Source organism: Phoca vitulina, unplaced genomic scaffold, assembly GCF_004348235.1.
Source record: "Phoca vitulina isolate PV1807 unplaced genomic scaffold, GSC_HSeal_1.0 scaffold1, whole genome shotgun sequence".
NCBI classification, from domain to species: Eukaryota; Metazoa; Chordata; class Mammalia; order Carnivora; family Phocidae; genus Phoca; species Phoca vitulina.
The window spans coordinates 77,102,444-77,126,999 of record NW_022589704.1 but is presented as its reverse complement, the minus strand read 5'-3'; the positions used below and the strand labels follow the sequence as shown (position 1 = coordinate 77,126,999).

General features: G+C 40.6%; 1 protein-coding gene across 6 annotated transcripts in view; it reads right to left on the bottom strand.

Moving 5' to 3' along the window:
* The window catches only part of CACNB4 (calcium voltage-gated channel auxiliary subunit beta 4), a 242,662-nt gene that overhangs the window by 7,993 nt on the left and 210,113 nt on the right, over positions 1–24,556 (bottom strand). For all 6 annotated transcript variants that reach the window (XM_032410487.1, XM_032410495.1, XM_032410519.1 and 3 more), the window contains 4 exons: positions 20,539–20,648; positions 15,049–15,200; positions 13,043–13,138; positions 127–312 (listed from right to left, as the gene is read on the bottom strand). In XM_032410487.1, the coding sequence (XP_032266378.1) occupies positions 127–312; positions 13,043–13,138; positions 15,049–15,200; positions 20,539–20,648 (544 nt within the window). The remainder of the gene's footprint in view (positions 1–126; positions 313–13,042; positions 13,139–15,048; positions 15,201–20,538; positions 20,649–24,556) is intronic.

Genomic DNA, 24,556 nt, shown 5'->3' with positions numbered 1-24,556 from the left:
TTTTTAATATAATGCCCGCCCATGTTTCCCTCTTCAGATTAAGGATAATCCAGTTTCATCCCAATCAAGTTCTCTGTAGAATCTTCAACGTAAGGCTGTAAAAACATGGGTGGAAAGTGACAATACCTGTAATCCGGAAATTGCTGTGGGATATGGTGAGAGCGCAGTTGAGCCCAAATTCCTCCCGAGCAGAGGGGTCATGGGGGTGCTGCCGGTTGTGTGGGCAGCACGCCAGTAGGCTTCAAGGTATTCTCCCAGATGTTCGCATGCATCTTCCAGCTGGTTTTCATCCAGTATAACATCAAACATTTCCTGCAGATGACAAGAAAAAAATCCATTTTACTTACACTTCAGGTTTTAGGCAACGAAACCTAAAATTCCACTTAATGCAGATAATAGCATTTCTAATATCTAGTACCAAATACCACTTTTGAGGGGCTGGACTGGCAGTTTCTAAAATTAAAGTCAAGTGAGGTGCTGCACAGTTAACCAAGTGCAAATTTGGACATTGACACGAAAATGGGAGTGCTCATTCAATGCTTAGATCTTTCATTATTTAGAAGAAAAAGATGAGGTGAGTGTACAAGTATTATATGCAGAATATAGCAAAAACATTCATATTTATCCACAGATTTATCCATACAGCTCAATTACACTTACTTCAGAATACAAGGGAAGCAAGTTAATAGCATTGAAAGAGGAGTTCTAAAAACATTTTGGGCAATGACCATATCATTGGAACAAATATTTCATCTTCCAAAGTAACTATGTTGAAGGGAATAACATTTACTAAGATAATTTTCAGAATGCCTGTGAAAATGTTACCTGTCTCATGATAAAATAATATGGAAAGAAGATTTAGGATTAATACTAGAAAACCACATTAAGGTGATTTCTGCTACCAAAAGATCATTGTGTGAAACAGTTAAAACAAGGACCAGGAGTATTTAATCGTGGAAGGAAGGGGTGTCATACAACAAGTGTCTGGTATCCGTGTTTCTGTCAGTAAGGATTTTGTCCAACATCTGGCCTATAATCAGGAAGTGTTTTTCCACCCCAAAGGAGCAAAGTGGCACTTCAGTGTCACTGCAGTGTGGCTGGGAACACAGACAGGATGGACCGTCAGAAAACAGTGGCCCCTCGCAAAGAGAAAAGCCATCCCATAGCTAAGGGAAAGCACACTCCCAACTCCAAACAGCTGGATTGAAACCTTCCCTCTCGCACCATCACTGCCACTCCCTACCTCCTTTTAAGCTCATTCTGCCAAAATAAGAACCTTCCACTAATGAATCAAATACAGGGTTACTGCCATCAGCACTGCTAGTGTGGCCGGATTGTGGGTTCATGGCAACTGGACAACTATGAGTTGGTGATAGGTTAGCTGACTCACTCTCCTTGGTGTGAGGCTTCCCTCAAGCAGAAGTCACCATGGAAACCATCTCTTTCCCAACATTTACTATTTGAATGTTTTCATCACATTGATCTCTACTGAACATTTTGACCTTAATTTGCAAAGCAGTTTGAAAGTCAGTGAGAAATGTTTAATAGTGAGAAATGTTCAGCAACTAGGCATAGAATAAGGTGACTTCAGTCCAAACTGATTGGTATTTGAGAAGACTCAGCCAATTCATGTAGAAACCTATTGAGCAACTGGCTCCTGATTTCAGCTCAGGTCATGATCTCAGAGTCGTGAGACTGAGCCCTGCGTTGGGCTCTGCGCTGGGCGTGGAGCCTGCTTAAGATTCTCTTTCTCCCTCTGCCCCTACCCCCTCAGGAAAAAAAAAGAAAAAGAAACCTTTCCTCTTATTAGTAGATTTCAGATTTTTTTTTGCATATTTTATTTATTCATAAAATATTTACTCAGTGCCTATTTTGTGCTAGGCATTGTAAGTATACCATGGCAAAGAATACAGACATTGTCGCTATGCTCAAGAAACTCCCCTCTTCTAGTGGGAGACACAAGTATTAAAATCCTTAATACTCCAAGTCACACTGGGACTTTAATTCAGAACAATTAAAGAGACTGAGCCAGTGAATGTTCAGAGCTGCAGCTTTAAGTTCGGAATTTAGAAGGAGGCCCAGAGACACAGGTGAAAGTCGAACTTATGAGGGAGGGGAAATTATAAGTAAGTCAAAGAATTCTATCTGTAGAGGGAAGAGAACAGATAAAGAGAAGACTCAATGCGAGAAAGAGACCATGTGGCCCATGAGAGAATGGGAAAAGAGCTGGTTCCTACAGTGTCAGTCAACATATATCCTTACGATAATTCCCCTTTCCACAAAAGTAACTCAAGGGAAGGGCGCCTCGGTGGCTCAGTTGGTTAAGCAGCTGCCTTCGGCTCAGGTCATGATCCCAGGGTCCTGGGATAGAGCCCTGCATCGGGCTCCCTGCTCCGCGGGAAGCCTGCTTCTCCCTCTCCCACGCCCGCTGCTTGTGTTCCCTCTCTCGCTGTGTCTCTCTCTCTCTGTCAAATAAATAAATAAAATCTTAAAAAAAAAAAAAAAAGTAACTCAAGGGAATTTCTACCTCTGGCCATCAAAAGCCCCCAGCCCCCGTTAACGTAACCCATCAACAGGTACAGACGTCGGATCTGAGAACTGTCCCTCGTGCTCTGATATGAACTTGCATTCTCTGACAGCACTGCAGCACTAACCTGAGTGGGACGAGAACAGTCCCCCCCCCCCCCCCCCCGAAAGAGTGTGCACAGACTCAGAAAGATGACCCAGGAAGAAGGATGACACTGGGCAGCCCAGGAACGAAGGCCCACTCTGTCAGCCACTGCACCCTAAAACTGTTCACAAATTCTAAACTGTATGTGATTTGGAGTCTGTGGTTTATATAATTTCATTTATGTTAACTGTATACTTCACTTACATAGGTCTCATTCTATAATGTGGGTTCTCAACAACGTGTAGTCTCAAAACCTCTTTTTTTTTGCTTTCATAATGTCCCAAGTGAAAGAACCCTCCAAGGACCCCTGGACTAGGGTCCAGACTATCACAGTCAGGACAACTAAGCCCAGAAAGGGAAAAAGCAGGTAGGCAGCCCCCACTAAAGGGTATTATTTGAATAATGTTTATATCCACTTCACTGTTCCACATGTTACACGGTCATTCTGCAGATACAATTAAACATACACTTTATTACAAGTCATTTTAATAAAGTACTCCTCTTTGCCAATGGACAGAATTTGTACCTATCAGCACATGGCTATTTGCTCAAGCCTCAATCATTTCTAGGAAACGATGCTTTTGCACCTGCTAAAAAGACAGCTGTATGATGGAAGATGATTTGAAACTGCTTTTATGCTTTCAGAAGCACAGAGGAAAGCAAATTTCGGCTTCTGAATGAATACTGACATATGCGTCTCATTTTCAACTAAGAATTTCACAGCCTGTGTATCTGTGACAATTTTTCTTTTCAACTGTTTAGGAAATAACACAGCTGATGAGACCAGAGTGTTAGAATGTGAGTATAAGGGCATACATTTTTAAAAGAAATTATACATGAAATTCAAAGAGAAGCAGCCCCATGAATTATGCAAATCAGCTTTGCCAATTTTTCAAAAATTTAAAGGTTCAAGTCTAATTAGTTCCTTACTGTGCAATACGTGAGACCTCCAGCATGGGGTTTGGATTCAGACAGCTATCTAATCAGCGGCAGAGGGTGTGGGAAATGGGACGGTCACAGGCAGTAGAGAGGGACTCACTCAATGATAGCATGCCCTTGGCGAATGCCGAAGATAGGGGAACATGAAGCTGTTTGCCAAGCTCTGCCACAGCAAACACCTCTGACATACTGGGACGGGGTATTTTCTTTAGCTGAGATGGGCAGAAATAGCGCGGCTGCTAAAGTAAATACATCATGAGCAGAGGAGTCAAAACAAACTCTTGGAAAACCAGGCACAGCAGGTGCCTTTTCTGGATAAGCTTGTTGGGCAAAATGAAATACTAAAGCATTATAAATATAAGAACAGTGAAAACTAGGCCTCCAGCTCACTCAGTGGTTCAGAGAACTAGACGAAAGGGACCAGGGAAAGCAAAGACTGATGCTGAATTCAATGGAAAGGAAGAAGATCTGCAATAGCTTTTAAGAAAATTTTAAGTACTTAACGATCTGTCTAGTTGTCCATTCACAGAGCAAAGTTTCCCAGAGAAGGCACCCAAATCAAGGCTGATCCTGATCTGCCTGGGACTGAGTGTTTTTGGGTACTTCGGACTATCAGTGTCCAAATCTGGAAAATTCGGCGGGGGGAGTGGGACAGTCAGTCACCCTAGTTTTTACAGAAGATAGAGCACTTTTCAGTTCCTACATTGAGAATTGGAGCAGGTTCTGTTTATTTCTTTTACATTCCTTTGGACGGGGAGATACTGAGACAGAGTGGACAGGTCTTTCTTTATGACTATGAAATCCATCCTTTCTAGCATAGAGGGGAGGGTCTTATGAAACCTAACATATAATTTGTAATATGTTTTATCTAGGATGTTGCTATTGAACATTTCCTAATAAAAAGTTTATAAAACTTAGAAATTAATTTTGCAATTTAATTTTAACTTTTTTTTTAAGTTGGTGCATTAGGAATACTAGCTAGGCATGAGAGTAAATACAGATAAACTCTCCCACGGGATGTGCATCACTTTATATTTATTTATTGTGCATAGATAAAACCTCAGGTGGGGCATCTTTCCTATTTCTAAGAGGAAAAAAGAAATAATAGGGGTAAGTACACTTTTATTTCTTTGATCCTAGAATATAGAGATCCTGAATCCACTACCATTTAAAAAAAAATGGCAGATACAATTCAGTAAAATGGCTGAATGACAAATATGTAATGCTAATTATAAAATAACCAACCAATGTTTCTTTCATATTGCAAGTGCATTCTTGATATTATTAAAGCTTTTGAAGTCCTGAGTACTTAACTCACTGGTCAGCTAGTGATGGGAAACTGGATGTTAAATTAAAAGAATCTTGAAAGATTTAGGAAGTCTTACGGGGGATAAAAGAAAGCCTACCAATATTATGGGCTCTAGCAGTTCATCTCAGGCAGTTTCCAACTTTAATAAGCCGAACGAGAAAAGACAATCAGAATTCTTGCCACTAATTTCAGGGGCAAAACATAAAAGCAAAGAATATCAATGACTTTGATCCCTTGTAGTTCCTCTCTTAACAATCTGTGACGTTTATCATGAACCCATGCACATTTCCTCACCACACCCCTCCATCCTGTCCATTCCTATTCTTCAAAAATTACATCTCCCAGTGTTATTGTCTGTAGAAGAGACACCCAGTGTTTTTGTTAAGTTCAAATTAATCCAATGCTTTAAATCATAGCACTGGTGGGAGTGCTTAGTTGGTGGGGTATCCAAGTTGGGTGGCCAAAATCCCCGCAATAAGAGTAGTCTCCTTTGGATGGAGAGAAACTAGATCCCGTGCAGCCTTGTTTCATGAAGGAAACCTCTCAAATTGATTATTCTCTTTTTCAAAAACACTATTCTGAATTAAACTGTGGATGCCCAGGGGCTCTGTAATAATGAAAGCGCCACTGGGGACAGTTACTTTAAATAGATGGGTGAATCCACACGATTCTAAATAATTTACATAAAATGGCTGGAAAAGGGCAGTGGAAAATTACTACTATGATAGCAATATGGTCAAGGATACCGGGCACTACCATTCACTTCAGAGTTCTTGTGTTTACTAGAATAAGTCTGAGTCTATTCGGCAATGGAAAATAAAGGGTGACAGAAGAGAACTCCAATGGTTACTGTAATGTTAGAGGTTTGCAAGACTCTGTGAGGAGATGAGTTCCCCTCTTGCAGAGAGAGCGATCAATGTCATTTTACACGCTCAAAAAAATTACACAGCTCAAAGAGCCACAGGGTCATCTTATAGTAACACAAGCCAGCTTGTAACTAAGTAGGATTAAGGGATTATATTTCCTTTATATATTCAATTGTCTGCCTGTCTGCTTTTTTCACCATGTATTATGAGGCTCTTATTATCACAGTACTGGGGCGATATGAACTTTGGTCTTCTTAAAATGTACTATTTTTCAATTTCTCTGAAAAGGAAAAGGGTACTAATACCCAGTAGAAGCAAAATGAAATCTCACAATACAATGTAGAGACGGATATTCCAATTAAAAATTCAGGCTGGTCATATTAAAAAAAAAAAAGTGGGTCCTAGTCTCATTGGCTCCTTTTCTGTCTGCATCCCACCCTTTTTTTTTCTGTGAATCCAGAGCAGGCAATGAAGCAAAGTCTTCCCTCTTCCAGAATACAACTGTCTGTGGCAGATTAAATATGGCCACAAATTCTTTGACACTCTGTCCCCTGAGATGGAGGGTTTAATGTCCTCTCTCCTTGAATCCAGGCAGCTCCTGTGACTCCTTTGCTAGCAGAACGCTGTACCATTATCTAAGGCCATTATCTAAGCTTAAGAGATTGGACTTCTTGGCTCTTGGAGCCCTGGGAGCTGCCCTGTAAGAAGCCTGTATCGCTGTCGGAGAGATGCCACGGAAAGGCCCTGAGACCACGTGGAGAGAAAGAGGAGCTGGCTAAGCCCAGCCTTCTAGGCATCCCTGCTCAGGGACCATGTCAGCCACCAGCTGAATACCACCAAGTGCTCATGTTGGAAGTCGCTAAGTTTGAGGGAACTTTACTGCACAGTCACAGATAACCAAAACCTTGTCCTAGAACAAGGGTGGCAACTTTGGTGGGCTGGCTACATGGGGGCTGCTTCTATAAACAAAGTCTGACCCGAACACTCCCATTCATTTACGTATTGTGAGTAGCTGCTTTCCTGGTACCAAAGCGGAGTTGGGTAGTCTTGTGAAGACCATATGGCCCAAAAACCTAAAATATCTACTTTCTGGCCCTTACTGAAAAAGTCTGCAGACTCCTCTCTTAAAAGAAGCTTTACCTATGAAACCCATGCTTCTCTTTCCAGAATATATAGTAACCAGTTTGCTGCCATTCACTATCTTATGCTGACTTTGGCCAAGGTTTATGTACTTTGGAAAGCCAGTTCACCTCTCTTGGTCTAAGTTCCCTCATTTGAAAAATGAGGTGGTTGGACTGGATCAGTCCTTCCCCAGAAGTGTTCCATGAAACACTAAATCCACAGGATGCTCTGTGAAAAATGGTTCTGTAGACAAAATTTATGGGAACCAACGTATACTATCCTGATGGAGGTATAAAATACTCATTAGCATATGAAGTCTTCTGCAGTAGAAAAACCAGTTTAGCTTTGTTTACATAGTGTTCTCTCAAACATTGTTGGTATCAGAGCTCTTTCCCCATAGCACCTGCTGACATCACATGAAGCCCATGTTGGGAAGAACACTCCAGGAAACACTACACTGGGTGCTCTTCAAGGTTCCTTTTTGCTTCGACAATCCCTGGGTGTAGGATTCATTTTTCTGGCTACAGAGAGCTAGCTTTTTTTCAGTACTCTTTTAGATCTCCCTTTCTAAAGACTGATGCCTTTAATTTCTTAGCAATGTGTGACTCTGCCAGTATAATTTGCTGACTTTTCAGATTGGAGATGCAGTGGCCAATTAAGCAAGTTGTAAATTCTCCTAGAGGAACTAAAATGACACAGTGATCACCAGTCTTTCAGTGACAATTATAATTATGGGTCTTAAAGTAAAGCAGGAACAAATGCAGGCACATTTTTAGATTACTACTAGTTTTATAATCCAAAGATTTTTTTCACATGTGCCAACACCGAGTGTAAAATTCCTTCTTAGCATTACAAACGCTATTCAAACAAGATCAAATGAACATGTTTAATAATGCAAGCAGTGTTTAGAAAATATTAAATACAAAGTAACCTTACTTATCCAGACTGCTTGTTTAATATTTCAAGTTATGTGATCAATTACATAAAACAGGAATTTGCTGCTGAGATATAATAGAGCAAGGCTGTCTTGCCAGTGCATGAGGCTGTTTTGAGATTCCTGACATTTGGATAAATCCTAAGACATCTCACAGTATTATCTGCATTTAAGTATGCACATATATTTTCTTGGTGCCAGCTATTTCAAAGGTAACACATTGCATTATATACACAGCTCAATTGTCAACCCTCTCACAGCAGCTAAAATAAAACAATTTTAATAGGACACAAGTATATTCTCTAATGATTATTAGGGAAAAAATGTTAATAAACTCATTCTTATAAACAGATCAAAGAAACAAGTTTAATTCACCTAAAATGTATCTCAAGAAATCACTTATTAAGACCTCTTATAAGGGCGCCTGGGTGGCTCAGTCGTTAAGCGTCTGCTTTTGGCTCAGGTCACGATCCCGGGGTCCTGGGATCGAGCCCCACATCGGGCTCCCTGCTCGGCGGGAAGCCTGCTTCTCCCTTTCCCACTCCCCCTGATTGTGTTCCCTCTCTTGCTGTCAAAAAATAAATAAATAAAATCTTAAAAAAAAAAAAAGACTTCTTATAATGTTATTCACCAAAACGTGTGTCTATATTAACCTAAACTAGTGGTTCTCAACCAGGAGTGATTTTTTTCCCTAAGGGACATTTGGCAATGTCTGGAGACATTTTTGGTTGTCCCAATTTGGAAGTTGGTACTGGCCAGGGATGCTGCTAAACATCCTACAGTGCATAGGACAGGTTCCCATAACAAAGAATTATCCAACCTAAAATGTCAATAGTGCTGAGGTGGAGAAACCCTGATCTAAACCATTCTCTTCATCTATAAGAGATTTACAAAGTAATACCTGTAAGGATATTCATGATCTACCAAATTGTTTGCTAAGAGTTGACTTAGCCAACTGTAATCTCTTTCTGAAAAACTGAAGAATAATTGACATTTGATATTGTATCAGTTTCAGGGGCAGGACATACTGATTTGATAATTATATACATTACAGAATGCTCACCACAAGCAGAGTTACCATCTGTCACCATATAAAGTTTTTACAAATTATTGACTATATTGCTTAGGCTGTACTTTTTATCATGACTTATTTATTTATAACTGGAAGTTTGAACCTCTTAACCTCCTTCACCTATTTCATCTGCCCCCTCACCTACCTCCCCTCTGGCAACTACCAGTTTGTTCTCTGTGTTTGAGTCTGTTTCAGTTGTTTGTCTGTAGCCAACTGTAATCTTATTAGACTATGCAGTCCTCGAAGGCAGGAACATGCCTTTGAAACCCCAACACCTAGCGAGGTAACAGGCCTAACACTTTTTTTTTTTTTTAAGATTTTATTTCTTTATTTGAGTGAGTGAGAGAGAGAGAGGCAGAGAGAGAGTGTGCGCATATGCGCGTGTGCGTGTGCGCGCGTGAGCAGGGGGGAGCGGCAGAGAGAGAGGGAGAAGCAGACTCCCTGCTGAGCAGGGAACCCAATGTGGGACTCTGATCCCAGGGTCCTGAGATCATGACCAGAGCCGAAGGCAGCCGCTTAACCAACTGAGCCACCCAAGCGCCCCAGGCCTAACACTTAAATAATGTTTGCTGAATGTATTTTAGTTCTTGTAGGTGAGCCGCAGAAAATTGAGATGACCAAATATTTTGAGTTTGTCTGATTTAACCATACAGTGGCATGGATACCATGTCCTCAGCCGTGCCCACGGATCGTTCCATAGAAGTATCTGATATTAATGACATTTTGAAACAATGAAGCTATCACTTAACTTGATATATTTTCTGCTTATTTTTATACTCTCCTCTTCCTTGGGCTCCACAGATGTTGGTTTTACCAACATCTCTACACTGATCACTTCCAAAATCTTAGACAGAATCAGTCTTACAGTTGAGAAGGGTCTTAGATACCATAGCCTTCAGCCTTCACCAGAGGAGATTCCTCTCACAACTCACATTTGTTCCTAGAGCCCACTCTGTGAACGGAGAGGCTCCAAATGAATGCAGTGAGAGACTAGGAGCTCACCACTTAGAAAGCCATCCCATTCTTTTCGGCATTTGCATTTGCGTAGACTTGTGAAATGCCTTGCTCCTGGTGGGTGAGTCTGCTCACTCTGTCCAATGAAATTAGACAGGCCTAACTACTCTCCAGTCCACCCAGATCTGCTCCCAAAACTCCCGCAGATCTTGTGGCCACCTCAGGGACCTCACAGAACTAGGCCACCTGCACAGTGTAGATCCTTCTACATCTGTGAAGACAAACATGGCCAACGAATTTCGAGATAATAATCTGTATTTTCCCTTTTGTATTTTCCCCCTTTCTTTTCTACCACTCATGCAGGTGACAGGGTCTGGGCTTCCTTGTCTGGCATGGGGATGGGGGTGGGGGGGTGATGGGTGCTGTGGCAGGAAATTGCCAGCTCTCCATTTCCCTTCCTGGGTTTTGTTTCCCAAAAGCCTAAATTGGTTGGAGAGATTTTGCTAACTGACTCAGGAAACAAAGGAAGGTGGGGATGCTTTTAGACATAACAAAAGCAAACAACAGGAAGTTCCCTTAATAGCAACAAGAGGGGAAAAGAGGGAGACACCTCCTCTCCCTCAGACACAGAAGAGAAAGGAACTCCCTTGCCAATGTCCAGAGAGCAGGAACTTCCATGTCTCCTGCCTTACCAAGATTCTCTGTTCCAGATGAGGTCCGATGCAGCAGAACATCCATCCTGAAGAACCACATGGACATGGCCAATGGTTGCCTGAACTGGAACTCTCCCCCTCAACTCCCTCAATTTCCTTACCAACTCCCCTTTACCACTTGAGGTCTTTGTTCTGTCCTGGAGATTTCTCTTGCACAGCAAAGCTGGGGGCCAGAGACTCACCTGCACAACACAGCTGTGTAGAGGTGGAGGGGCACAGTGAACGGAGGTTTGTTGGAGGCAGACAGTCCTAGGGTTGAGTCTGGGGCTCATTTACTAATTGTTACCTCCAACAAGTTTCCTAATCGGGGACTTAGCTTTCCCTTCTAGAGAGTAAGGATAATGTTATCTACTGGGGTGGTCAAAGAGGCCTATCCTCAGATTTACTGGAAAACCTGCTGTGATGAGTGTAGTCAGCAGCTAGCCTTGGGGGGGTTGGGGGGACTGTGGCACCTCCCGGAACAACCACAGCCTGGGTCCAAGCCAATGCCGTGCTCTCCACAGGCCGCGGCTCCTAGCCAGTGCTTGAGCACAGCACGGAGACTAGAGCCTGAACAGTTCTGCCCAACGTGTGACAAACACGCAAGGAAGCTGCATCTCAGTCTGAGGCTCCTCCAATCCATTTCTCCTTCCTTCCTCCTTTCCTTTCATGAGATCAGTCTGGTCTGGTCGGAAGGTTCTCCCAGCCTGTTCTGTCCTCTTTCTCTTTTAGTCTTTCAAACGCATTTTCTCCAATAGATTCGTACTTCTAATTCCATTTAGGTGTCTGCTTCCCAGGAGACCCAAACTGACACACTCTCTTTACAAGATTGTTCTAAAAATTGGAAACAATAGCATAGCCTAGTGTTTGGTGGCTGCTCAGTAAAGGTTAACTTCCTTCAGCAGGTAAGGATTATAGAGTCAGGGGCTAGGTAATACACTTTTGTATTTACACGAAGGGCTTGAATTATACATTCCATTTTGTAAGTGGACTTCGTTCATAGGCACTGTGAAGTTAGACGTCTTAACATAGCACTCCAGACACCAACCTATCCAAATTATCTGCGGGCAGGTATCCAGTTGTGTATACAGGTAGGTGGGACTGAGAGGACAGGAAACTGGCTTTGGAGCCAGATAGATTTAATCTAATCCTAATTTGCTGGGTGACCTCAGGAAAATCATTTAACCTCTCTCCCTTCAGTAGCCTCATCTACAAAATGGGGATAATACTGCCTACCTTACTAGGTAACAGTGAAGATTAGAGATAATCCATGTAAAGCATCTAGCATTGTGTCTGGCCTGTCTAATAAGCATCCGATAAAAGGATGCATCATACTCTTATTGTCTTTCATTCATCCTTTCATTCATTCACTTATTCAATAAATATTTACTGTGGGCCTACCGTAATAAAGGGCTGAGATATAACAGCGAACTAGAACAGGAACAGATCTTATAGAGCTTGACAGGTCAGGCACGGCAGAATGCAAAGTACATCCGGTATTTATAACAGAAACACCTAGATGGTGCTTATTATGTGCCAGGCCCTGTGCTAAGAGCTCTACCACATAGTCACTCATTGAATCTTTACACCAACCCAGTGAAGGAGGTACTTGCTCAAGATTACAAAACCAGTATGGATGTGAACACAATCTGGCTCCAGAGTCCATACTTTTAACAGCCATGCTGTATTGTCTCTCTAAACATCCGAATTAGATTTTATGCTTCCACAGAACATAAATGATCCTTACACAAGTATATATTTAAAAATCTAGTAAATCAAATCAGTGGGAAAGACAGTTATTTTCTTTAGAGAAACACAGGCACAGAAGGAGTAACTCAGCTGAGCAACAGACACTGATCAGCTACTGGTGGCCCACGGGGGGGGCGGGGGGCAGTCACCTCCCCACACCCACCAAAATCCCTGCCATTGTCTTGGCTTCCAACTCAGCAGCTGTCTTCTGGCAATGGCACCAGGAAAAACATTGCTATAATTTGATTTTTCATCTTACTTAACCCTGACCTCTTCATCTGCTATAACCGCAGGGCTCTTCTAGTTCCCATAAATTCTCAGCCTTCAAGGTCATATCTTTTCTGCCAACTGGAACTTTCTGGCAGAAAAATTAAAGGAAAGTCAAATCAGGATGTTTTATTTGTTTTTTTTATTTTCCATAAACGTGTCCCCATGACTGGATTAAGCAGTCTGCTGAGTGTTTGCGAGGTCAAGGTAGCAGGTGAAGACATGGGACACAGGACACTAGGTTCATTTCTTCTTACATGGCAGACACCACCCAGTTCTGGATGGCTGAGTGTAGCCAACATGACAACAGCACTTTGTTCGAAAAACCCTGTATGTTTATGATAACGTATCATCACCCTCATTCTAGAACAAAAATGACAATGGTAATAGGAAAACAAAAAACACAAAACACACCACCCTCTCCTGTCTTGGCAAGAATGACTAAGACGAAAAATGATGGTACTTACTGGGGGACATTGTGCAAGTTTGTCAGCTGCCACCAGTTGAACATTTAAGTGTTTGCTTTGGGACTTTCCTCTAGATTTAATCAACCGCTGTAAAACCTGATAGAAGAAGACATGAATCAATGAGTTAAAAGAAAAATGAATAAACCAAGACCTTTTTAATGTCTGGTTAGCCCTGAGTATTAATAAAGAGGAAATACAATATGAAAAATCATATATGTAAACTCCGTAATGACATCACCCACTTACACTGGCTCTCACTTATAGTGGCTTTGATATGTGCATCCTATTCTCTCTCCGTGTGGGTCCTAGTGGGATCTCAAGTTCCCGCCCTAGATTTTACCCAGAAATTTCAAAGAGAGCCCTGCAAAAGAGGAGGGACTGCTCTGTACCAGGTCATTTATGTCCAAATTCAGTTAAGTAATATTTTAGTTCACTATCTCAGTATCAGATAAGTATCAGTCTTTTATGTATCTGGTCCTTTTGGTCATTGATAATTATTGAGGTGTTCCAGTTTACATTAATAAGATTTCATGATAGAAATCTAGGCAAAACATTTGCACTGCCATATTGCTGCATATAAACCAGTGAATATCTGTGTCATTTGGGCACTGCTGTAACTGCATTTGCCATATACTCCCTCTCCCTTCCATTTTTTTTTAGCTGAAACAGGGCCCTCACCCCCAAAATGGTACTAGTCAGTGAGGCTCTATGACACCTCAGTGCGTATGTCCATAGGAGCCCCTGTTCCTACACTTAATGACCCCATGGTGATGGGGCAGCAGGAGAAAGAGGTTGGGATCTATTCTGCTGCAATGAAGGGTGCTTGGATCCCCTTCAGTTTCTGGGCCAAAGAGACCGCCAGGTGGTCAAGGCAAGTTCAGTCCATTCTAATGGTTCCCAGAAGGTCCTGGTTTGGTCAGGATTCCCAAGTCCATCCTGTGCAGAACCAGCGCCTGCAGAGATGGAAGGCTGAGGGGCTGGGGAAGGACACAGCTTCTTTAGACATTCTCCATCTGTGAGAGGCGACTACTGCTCTGGATGGAAATTGAATTGGCATTCTAGTGCTAAATTGCACTCTTGGAGGCATTAAAAATAAACTAATTATTAAGGTAGTACCTCCCTAGGATATCTATTTCACATTAACTTTTTAGAATGTCATCGCTTCTTAAAAATGAAAGAACAGCCAAATCAAAAGAGACCAATTTGAGGCTGTCTCACTTTTATTTTTATCTACCTTTGTGGCATAGAGACACATGGCAGATATCCCATTGTGTTTAATCACAGAATACCTATTCCTTGAAGAACCCAACCTGAGCACATATATAAACGTCTATAACTTTTCCATAAGAGATTTTATGCAGTGATGTTTGACTTTATATATGATAAATGTATATACTTTTCTTGAACTATGTACTCTCTCAACCAGGGAGAGAATATAGGTGCTACAAGAATCAATATTACCCAAGAAATTTACTAAGATAGAACCTAAAGTCTCTGAAAAGCCATTCTTACTTTTTCTCACCTTTCTTAATTTTTTGTTTCTATTACATTCTTGCATAACTGCCTGGCTGGGGAACCACAATAGAGAGTGACCTTCTTTAAAACAATGGCTATTCTTTATTTGCTCTCTTAGAATTTCTAGAACCTCTACAGACTGTGGGAATTAAAACTGCCCATTAAAAAGGGTCTCAATAAGATATTCTCCTGACCCACTAACAAGAAAGCACAGAGCAAAGAATATTTCAAAGGAAATGAGCTTCTGATCCTTTTTTTTTTTTTTTTTTTTAAGATTTTATTTGACAGCGAGAGACATAGAGAGAGCAGGAACACAAGCAGGGGGAGTGGGAGAGGGAGAAGCAGGCTTCCTGTGGAGCAGGGAGCCCGATGTGGGGCTTGATCCCAGGACCCTGGGATCATGACCTGAGCCGAAGGCAGATGCTTAACGACTGAGCCACCCAGGCGCCCCAATGAGCTTCTGATCCTTAAGGGACAAAGGAGCTAATTACCTTTGGAGATGAGACTTTTACATGAACAATAATTGGTGCTAAAGAAGTCTTTATGAGTTGTGCTGGGTGATTGATTGTGTCTGCGTCAAGAACCACCAGTTGCAAAGATCTTGCCAGCTCAAAGATTCTTTCAATTTCACTTTGTACTTCCGCTAAAAGGAGAAATAATAAATAAGAGGACATGGTTATTTTTACTAATTAGTTCTTAAATTTAAAAACATAGTACCCCTTTCTGATGTTTGTCTATATTGCAAAACAGAACATTTTGAATTTCATACTTCTTTTAACTTAAGGTATTTTCTAAAGAGATGGGTTGAGTTTTGGTTGGTTTTCACCAAACCAAATATTTGGTGAAAAAAACTGAGATGGTTCTCTTAACTCACTTCTTACACTTGTCCTGAAATTTAGCTATTTATATAGCTATGTTGTTTATGATTGTTGCTTTGTTCTAAAGAACTTTTACTTGAGCTATGAAAGCTGAAACCACATTTAGGAAAGAACTGAAGTACATGTGTAGAGCAACATCACATGGAAAGCAAATTACACTGAAATATTTCAACCAATCAACAATTTATATATTAATATTCTGGAAATATGTTTTTTAAAAACCCCACAATTCATCTGTTTTGATGAAAAAATATGCATATTTTTTATCCAGGGTTAAATGTCTGGGTCTACTCTTACAACTAACATATTGCTATATCTTAATTCAAGTATTAGGGCCAGTACACTTGTTCTAAGGCATAATCTTCAGTATTAAAAAAAAAAAAAACTAAGGCAATTATATTATAAATGCTGAAATGCCTTGAGAACGAAATCTATTCGACTGGCTGTAATAGCCAAGTGACCTGAATCTCTGCATGAATCTGGTCAAATAAAAAAATCTAGTTATTCTCCATGTCTGAAGCAATCCAGCTATTTTTAAAACAAAGCAGATTATCTATAAAAACATAATCTGGTTTTCTAAAACATAAAAAGCTTTTTCATATATATTTTATAAATCATCTGATATATTGGGTCATGTTCAAAGTCTGAATTAGACTACTTAATTTTCAGAGAGATGATCTTGTTTTACTGTTTACTTATTTTTATTTTTGGCCTATGCATTATAGGCGTGACCTAGCAATGTTGTAATCGCGTTTAAATTACACAGAGTAGACAAAGTTGCCTAATGTACATTACTTCCAAGATGGCCTAGGAAAGAGGTGATGTTGCTTTAAATATACTCTTTGAAAAGGGTTTCTACCAAAATGCCATGATTTGTTTTGCTTATCCAGTATATATTCAATTTCACGTCACCCACCAAAAAGTCCTCCCTTCCATAACCAGACATACTGACAGGGTGTGCAGGAGCATGAATGCTCAAGACTATCTTGTAACTCTATTTTCTTGGGCTTTGCATAATAGCCTAAAATTCTTCCCACAAAATCACTGATGTTTAATGCATGATTTGTATTAGAAATAGGAATTTCAAGAGTGAACATAGCTATCATTTTTCATATGATCCAATCCCAGTGGTCTGAAAGATTTTATATTGCTTTGAAAGATGACTAGCTCCCAAGACATTTACGTAATTAGGACAATTAGGCTCATTTGCAAAATGCTTCTGAAGTCACATACTACACTTGTTAGTAATAATAACACACCTGTCCCTTTTTTCTCACATGTCAAAAACAGTTAAAAAAATTTTTTTCTTATAAGTTCAGAAAATAAAGTGTATTTGTATTGTAGTAGATTTCAGCCTCTGGCTGTTGGGGTACGTTCTCCATTTGTTGTTGTCATTAAATTGCCACTGGTTTAACTCCTGTCCAGGACTGTTGTAGAACAAGTCTGCACTGCTTTAAATTTCAAATCTGAACACAATGTTTCCCGAAGTAGCAAAAAGGTAGTGAGGTAAACTGGACTGCTCCAGTACAAAGAATCCTTGAGGCACACTGTGTAAATAACACAGAAATACCTAGCCTTATTTATTCTGCATCAGCAATGAGGTAACTGTGGTTTTTGACCTGTGCAGAGGGCAAGCACATCCAAGACTTAGACAACACAGAACTCTTAGGCAATGGGCACTCTGGCAGGAGTGGAGAGGTGCTCGGGCAAGAAAGCCAGAAGGCTGCAGAGGCCACATTATATACTAGAGTGGGTCCATATTTGCATAATATGTATTTGGAATTCAATACATAAACTGTATGTCTGAGAAAGAGAATGGCATATATATCTACATAGCTCATTTTCTTAAAGAAAAACTTCAAGCTAATCCAGCAATCTTGACTTCCCATGCTGATTCTCGGTTCCAGTGGAAGGTTCCAATGGAAGTTTCATCATGATCTTATTCCAGACAAATGGGGCCCTGAGAAGTCATGGATTACGATGCTGGAAGAACCTCCATGAACACTTCTATAACTTGACCGTGACCAATCTAGACCCACCTCTCTCCAGCATCTCTGTCATCTGTGATCTTTCTTATATCCAAATGCTTAAACTATTCCCTTGGGTTCAGAGCAACATTTCCCAAAGTGAGTACCCTGGAACACTAATCCCTTAAGATATCCTAAGAGGAAAAAGAGATTTTTTTGCAAAATATTGCAGGCTCTAATAGTTTCTTCTGGAATTTCAAACATGCATTGCCCTTTGTATCTTAATGGCCCTCGGAAGTCTTGCAGTAAAGACTGCCAACTGTTTAATCCAAATTTCCAAATTTGACTATGGAAAACATTTTGGATGTAATAACTACTAGTATCCTTTAGAATTCACATTTCATAGAATCTACTCTGGAGGTTTCTTTAGCAAGGTATACTTAGAGCTCTAACATACTGGCCTCAACCTACTTTTCCAGTCTCTTTCCCTGTTGCTTTCAAACCATGCCACCCACTCCCCTTTTCTAAGCATTCTCTAAACAAACTACTTGTTTATCAACCACACAAATGCTGATGCCTTTGCACATTTTTGTCTGCCTTGAAGAACCAGCTCAAATATAACTTCCTCAAAGTCTTCTCTGATACCTCTTACTCCCTACCCTTCTTTCTTTATACCCCTAGCTCTTGGCTCATAATTCCATTATCAGACAGCATTTTAACCATCTGCCCCTTCTTTCCAGTGGCTTATGGGTAAGATATTTTTCTTAGTTATGTTTGTACTTCCTAGGTCTGGCATAATGTGTGGCAGCACATAACAATAAACATGTGATGGCGGAATGTACAAATGCGCAGTAACAAGCCAGCAAATGGACATAAGTGGCTCATGTAGTGGTTATTATAATAGATTGCCATTAAATTATTTCTAATGGTTGTAGGTATATGAATTTGTGAAGCAAAGGGAAAAACTAGTGAACTGACATTCACCTTGTTTTGTCCTCAATATTTATACTAACTCCACTCCACTGACTGAAACAGGTGACTGGATTATACAGGATGACTTCAGAGAATATCCATGAGACCCTTGGCTGGGGTAGACGTAGAGTCAGGCGACCTTGCGTATGCATTTAAGTGTTTTTTAACCTCTCATTATACATCAGAGGAAGGAGTAATCAAAAGTCAAAGGCACTTTGTGGAGTGAAAAGGAGAGTGGAAGACAGGAGAATAGACAATGGATGCTTGTTTAAGAAATCTTCAATCTAATTTGGCATCCTTGTCTCCCACAGCATTTAACTTTAGTCAGTCCCCTACTCTGATTCATCATCATCAACTCTTCCATTGTTACTTCCTTAAGGTCAAAATACTGTGTCTTTAAAAGCGTTTCACTCATGTCAGCTGTGACTCAGCTATGACAGATATCATTATCAGATGTGAAACATCTAAATACTGAACTAAGGAAAGAACCACTGATGTCCGGGATCTTGCCCTCACAAGGACTGACAACTATTCCACTGGTATGTTTAACATTCTTTCATAAACCATCCAACAAACATTTATTGAACAATTACCATGTGCCAATCCCATGCCAGGAATACAGAGATGATACTTCGTAGCCTCTTTCTAATCTGTACAATTCTTGGCTCAGGGTCAAGGTTCAGCCTCCAACAAATTCTTGCATAGGATGTTTGGGCATGCAAGCTATCTTGGAATTTTTTTGTTTTCTATCATCATCTCTTGAGATAAATGTCATTTTTCCCCAGCAGCATGGACTTGTTTCTGTGGATGGTGATTCCATCTCCCACAGCCCTGTTCATCCATGGCTTTATGTAGCTAACCACATATTGAGTAAGGGGCAGGTGGGGCTAGGTAGGGAGAGATAGGTAGGAGGCTATGTGACTAGGCTCACACAGGGGGCTACGTGTTCGGGCTCACAGCAATCCCAGATGGGGAAAATGCTGAGGCGAACAAAACCAGAGAAGAGGGAATATAACGAGACTAACGAGTCTACCTCATTTGTCTTAAATGTCAGAGATCTCTGTAACAGCTACAAGTGGACCACTGAAAATTACCAAACTCCAAAGAAAAAGTAAACGGTGCTATCAGTGGCGGAGACGTCAAGATTTACGTTCCCTAGTCAGTTCTCAATAAAAGACTGTCAGTGAAAGCCCACAGTGGCAACCCACTCGGGACCCCTCTCTCTTTAGAGTTTTTTTTTCTTCTTTCCTTTCTGTTCTCATCTTCACTTAATAAACTTTCACCTCACCCTTTTGTGTCTGCGAGATTCATTCTTCGACTCCGTGAGACAAGCACCCTGCAATCCGGTAGCAATATGGTATTTTTTTTTTTAAAGACTTCACCCATTCATTTGAGACACAGAGATAGAGAGAAAGAGAGAGAGAGAGAGAGAGAGAGCATGAGCAGGGAGAAAGGCAGAGGGAGAGGGAGAAGCAGGCTCCCCACCGAGCCAGGAGCCTGACGTGGGGCCTGATCCCAGGACCCTGGGACCACGACCTGAGCGGAAAGCAGACGCTTAACCATCTGAGCCACCCAGGCGCCCCAGCAACATGGTATTTTTCCCTTCTCCATCATGGTGAATTTCAGAATGCTTTCTGATTGTGCTCCAGGAAAGACACATTTATACTCCCTGCATGTTATTCATGCTCATGGCTCTTTCCACTTAAAGCTGTGACTATTCTGGGTACTACCAGCTAGCAGCAGAAGCAACACTAAAACACCATTATCTAGCTTTCTTCTAAAGATCTGAGAAGGTTGAACATCTCATTTCCTTTCATGTCAGCTGTGACTCAGGTATGACAGATATCATTAGCCTCGTTGAGAAGCTGGGGCAGAGTGGAGATGAGTGGTTTCAGGTGGTCAGGCAGTAACAGACCAGGAGAGCCCAATGAGGATTCTTCCCACCAGACTACTAATTAACTAAATGACTAGAGCTGAGAGAGGAGGCTCTGGCGGCTATAGGACTCTGTTCCCTTCTTTTCCATGGATACCATTCTTTTCAGTTCATCAGCACTTCCCCATTCAGAATGGGGAGCAAACTGGAAAAAAGACATTCGCAAACAAAACATGTGTCATCCCACTCTGAAAGCATAGCTTGGACAAGTACCACATTTGAACATCTTACCTAAGCTGGACCGAGTGTTCGAACGTTCGATTATTGCTCTCTTGCTGGGATTATTTAGGACAGACCTCTTAGCAAGAGAAATGTCAGCTGTCACTCTTGTTATTGATATCCTATGAATAGGAACACAGAACAGAACAAGCCAGTAAAAAATGTTATGGGGCTCTCAAGTGATTTATAACCACAGTACTTAATAACCACTTTATATACAGCCCTGTGACCACAGTATAATAAACATTTGCCACAAGTATTTTAAACAGGCTTTGGCTAGTATTAAAATATAAGTCGGGTAGAATGGAGGAAGGTTTTGGCTGTTTAACCAAAACCAAAACTAAAACAAAAACAAACCTGTTGTTAAAAAAGCAGCTCTTCCGGGCGCCTGGGTGGCTCAGTTGGTTAAGCGACTGCCTTCAGCTCAGGTCATGATCCTGGAGTCCCAGGATCGAGTCCCGCATCGGGCTCCCTGCTCAGCAGGGAGTCTGCTTCTCCCTCTGACTCTCCCCCCTCTCATGCTCTCTCTCTCTCATTCTCTCTCTCAAATAAATAAAATCTTAAAAAAAAAAAAAAAAAAGCAGCTCTTCCTCCACTATTACCTACCTTGCCAAATTCTCTTTATAATGCACACCATATCAGGAGGGAATCAAAACATATGAATAAACCATGCCCTTTCTGGGAAAGAGCAATACAATTTCCCGACAATTCACAGTTGATTTGCTCTTGAACAAGACTCCAGGAACTATGAATGCTCTGCCCAGACGTATCAATGCTGCTGGCCAAAGGGGAAAGCCCTCTTCATTTTCATCATCAACACTCAATCAGTTGGTAGCGATGTTGCATTCCCAGTGCTCAACAGTTAAATTCATGTTACAAGAAGCATTTCTCCCCAAGCCCAAAGGAATGTTTCATTTCTAAGAATATAGAAAATATGATTTCTCTTCTGCATGCACAAGATTCTTCAGCATATTTGCTTAAGACTTTGAATGCATAAAGTGGGGAGCGATAAGACACAACAGTTGAGGGCAATGTGAGGATCGTTGCGAGGATTTTGGGAAGTCAGAAAGTTTCCTGCAGTTATGCAGGAGAAGAATAAAGCAAAGACACTGCAAATGAACTGAGAGAGGAGTCTATTTGCACATGATTGATCACATAAGGATCTCTGGAATTTATAGTTTTAAAATTCTTGACTTTAAACTGGCATTGATCAATTTCAGATGATTATCTACCTGCAGAATGCAAAGAATGCCTCTCTAAGCCAGTTATTGCCACCATGGAAAGGACCTTTCTCCATTCTTATTTTCAGAGCTTGGCAGAGTTCCGGAAAGGAGACAAAAGAGTAGTGCCCCTTCCCTTTATGTGCAGTGCCCATTCTCCTTCATTTTTATATGCCTTTGGGGGTTGGGACAGGGAAGAGGTAGAGTTGTGAACAGTAATTGAGCCATATGTCATCTCATACCTGTTTTAGTATACCATCAACCCTCTCAGGAGACTCTTCACCTGACTTCAGTGACCCAAAGCCTTAAGGAAAATATAAAATAATCCTTTTCACAAATGACTGGAAATTGCTCCTTTAAAGCAACAGGCTGTACAAAAGTTCTGATATCATTTTAATGCAAAGCACCTTCTTGTGTCATTGTATTGTATTTATAAGCTGTAGATGGCTGGTAAGTTTTATGTTTTTACATTTTTTAGAATTTTTAAGCATTAATAAATTATTTGAAGCATCTTCAAATTATCTTCTGCAGAAACCAAGGGCTTTGTGAAATACCCTCAGGCCACTGAGAACACTGAAGGGAAGCTGAGTTGGCGGAGCACGGGAGTTCCTACCGTCCATGCCAGGCAAACGCCTCCACATTTCTGTTTTCTACATTGGGGCTTTATATATGATTTCATTGTAAAAAGCTGTTCAACTGCTAAAAGACACTGGAAAGCACTGGTCAAGTACAACGTCTTCATTTTGCCAAGAAAACCGAGACACAGAGAGGAAGTTCCACATGATTAGTGAGAGGCTAAGAAGGCCTAAAACACAGACCCCCAAACACCAGGCCAGTACTTAGTCACCTGACTCATAAGTCTCTTAGAGTTTCAGTTTTCTTCTCTAGCAACCCTGAATGCCCAGATGCAAGCCAAATCATCAAGCACAGACGCAGTCGACCTTGACAATGTACAGAGAGGTGGTCAGGATTTCAATGAGGTTAAAGTCAAGTGAATCTCATGTCTCAGTCTCCATTACTCAGGTGGCCTTTGCAACTTAAGGTATGAAATCTCATGGGCAGTCCTGTGCTTACAGCTCCTTTATTTACAGAATAGGTTTATTTTTGTGTTTCTGTTTGTTTGTTGTTTTTTTAAAGATTTTTATTTATTTATTTTTGTCAGAGAGAGAAAGCGCACAAGCAGAAGGAGTGGCAGGCAGTGGGAGAGGGAGAAGCAAGCTCCTCGCTGAGCAGGGAGCCCGATGTGGGGCTCGATCCCAGGACCCTGGGATCACGACCTGAGCCGAAGGCAGCTGCTTAACCAACTGAGCCACCCAGGCTTCCCTGTTTGTTTGTTGTTTTAAGAATAGAGTTGCTGGTTAGGAACATAGAGTCAAGTTCCAGAGGAATTCAAATCTATGACTGGAAAGAAGTGGGTTAATTTAGGAACAGAACTCAACTTTCTAGAATAAAGACTTTTGGAGGGCCTAAAAAGTCTGTTCTGCATAAGGGAGATCAAGTTTTCTAGTTCTAAACAAGCCAAATAGTGACCTTTGGTTCTTAAAATTTGAAAGGATTACCAACAGGTGCATACTCTTATTTTTTCTGGATCTTAAACATGTTTACAAAGCTATTTTCAAACACACACAGAGCTTTACAAATTTTTACAAGTTCTACCAAAAAGCAAGCTAACAAAACAATAACACACACATACACAGAAAGAAAAACTGCTTCATATATTCCACAAATAGGAAAAGGTATGGACAATATAGGGTTCTTTTTCTTGTTTTATTTGACAACTAAATACCAGCAGATTTGTTAATCTAAGTTATTTTTTAAAAATATTTTTTTTTAAAAAAGATTTATTTATTTATTTATTTTAGAGACCAGGGAGGGGGGCAGCAGGGAGAGGGACAGAGAGAATCCCCAAGTAGACTCCCCACCAGGCGTGAAGCCCATCATGGGCCTGGATCCCAGGACCCCAATTGAAATCACAACCCGAGCAGAAAACAAAATTAGGCTGCTTGGTAAGTATTATTACAAGTTATTTCTTAATAATAGAACACATGCATGCATGAAAGAGCTCAGGACAAGACAGACACAGCCCCAGAAACCCTTCAATAAGACAAAACAGAGGTTTCTATTTTCTATACAAAGATGCTTACTATTACCAAAATCAGACACCAAATCCAAACTCTTTTTTTGTAAAAGGCTTCTCAGCAATATAATTGAAGTTTATATACATTTTTTAGTTTTATATATGTTAAAAAATATACTTTATATACTAGTTATATATTTATTATTATTATTATTTTACTTATTACAATGTCTTTTCTACTTCTCTTCTTGCTGTACTCATTCCCCCCAGTGTCTTTCAGTACTTCTGTGCATCTTATCTGATATATATCTTTTTAAAAGTTCCTTAGGAAACTTTTCTGTGACATAGTGTCCGTGATTACTGACTGGTAGATAAACACTAACAGAAGTTCAGTTCCTCAGCCAACTGTGTATAGTAGCAAATACCACTGAAAGCTAGCAAAAAAATGTTCTCTAAATCTAAGCAAATCTGATCCCAACTGTTCTTTATTTCTGCTTTGGAATTCATCATAATTGCTGCAATCTATCATGATCTATGAGTATTAGTTTTCTGTAAAAAAAAAAGCTGCTTTTAGTTATAACACATTCATTCAAAAACAATTAGTATTTCCACATTCATTCAGAACAGCTATAAGGTCCTTTTATACTCTATCTTTGCTACATCTAATAAGCAATGCCATTAGTGCATTAATTGAAAAAAAAAACTCCTAGTATTCATAGAGAAGACTATTCTA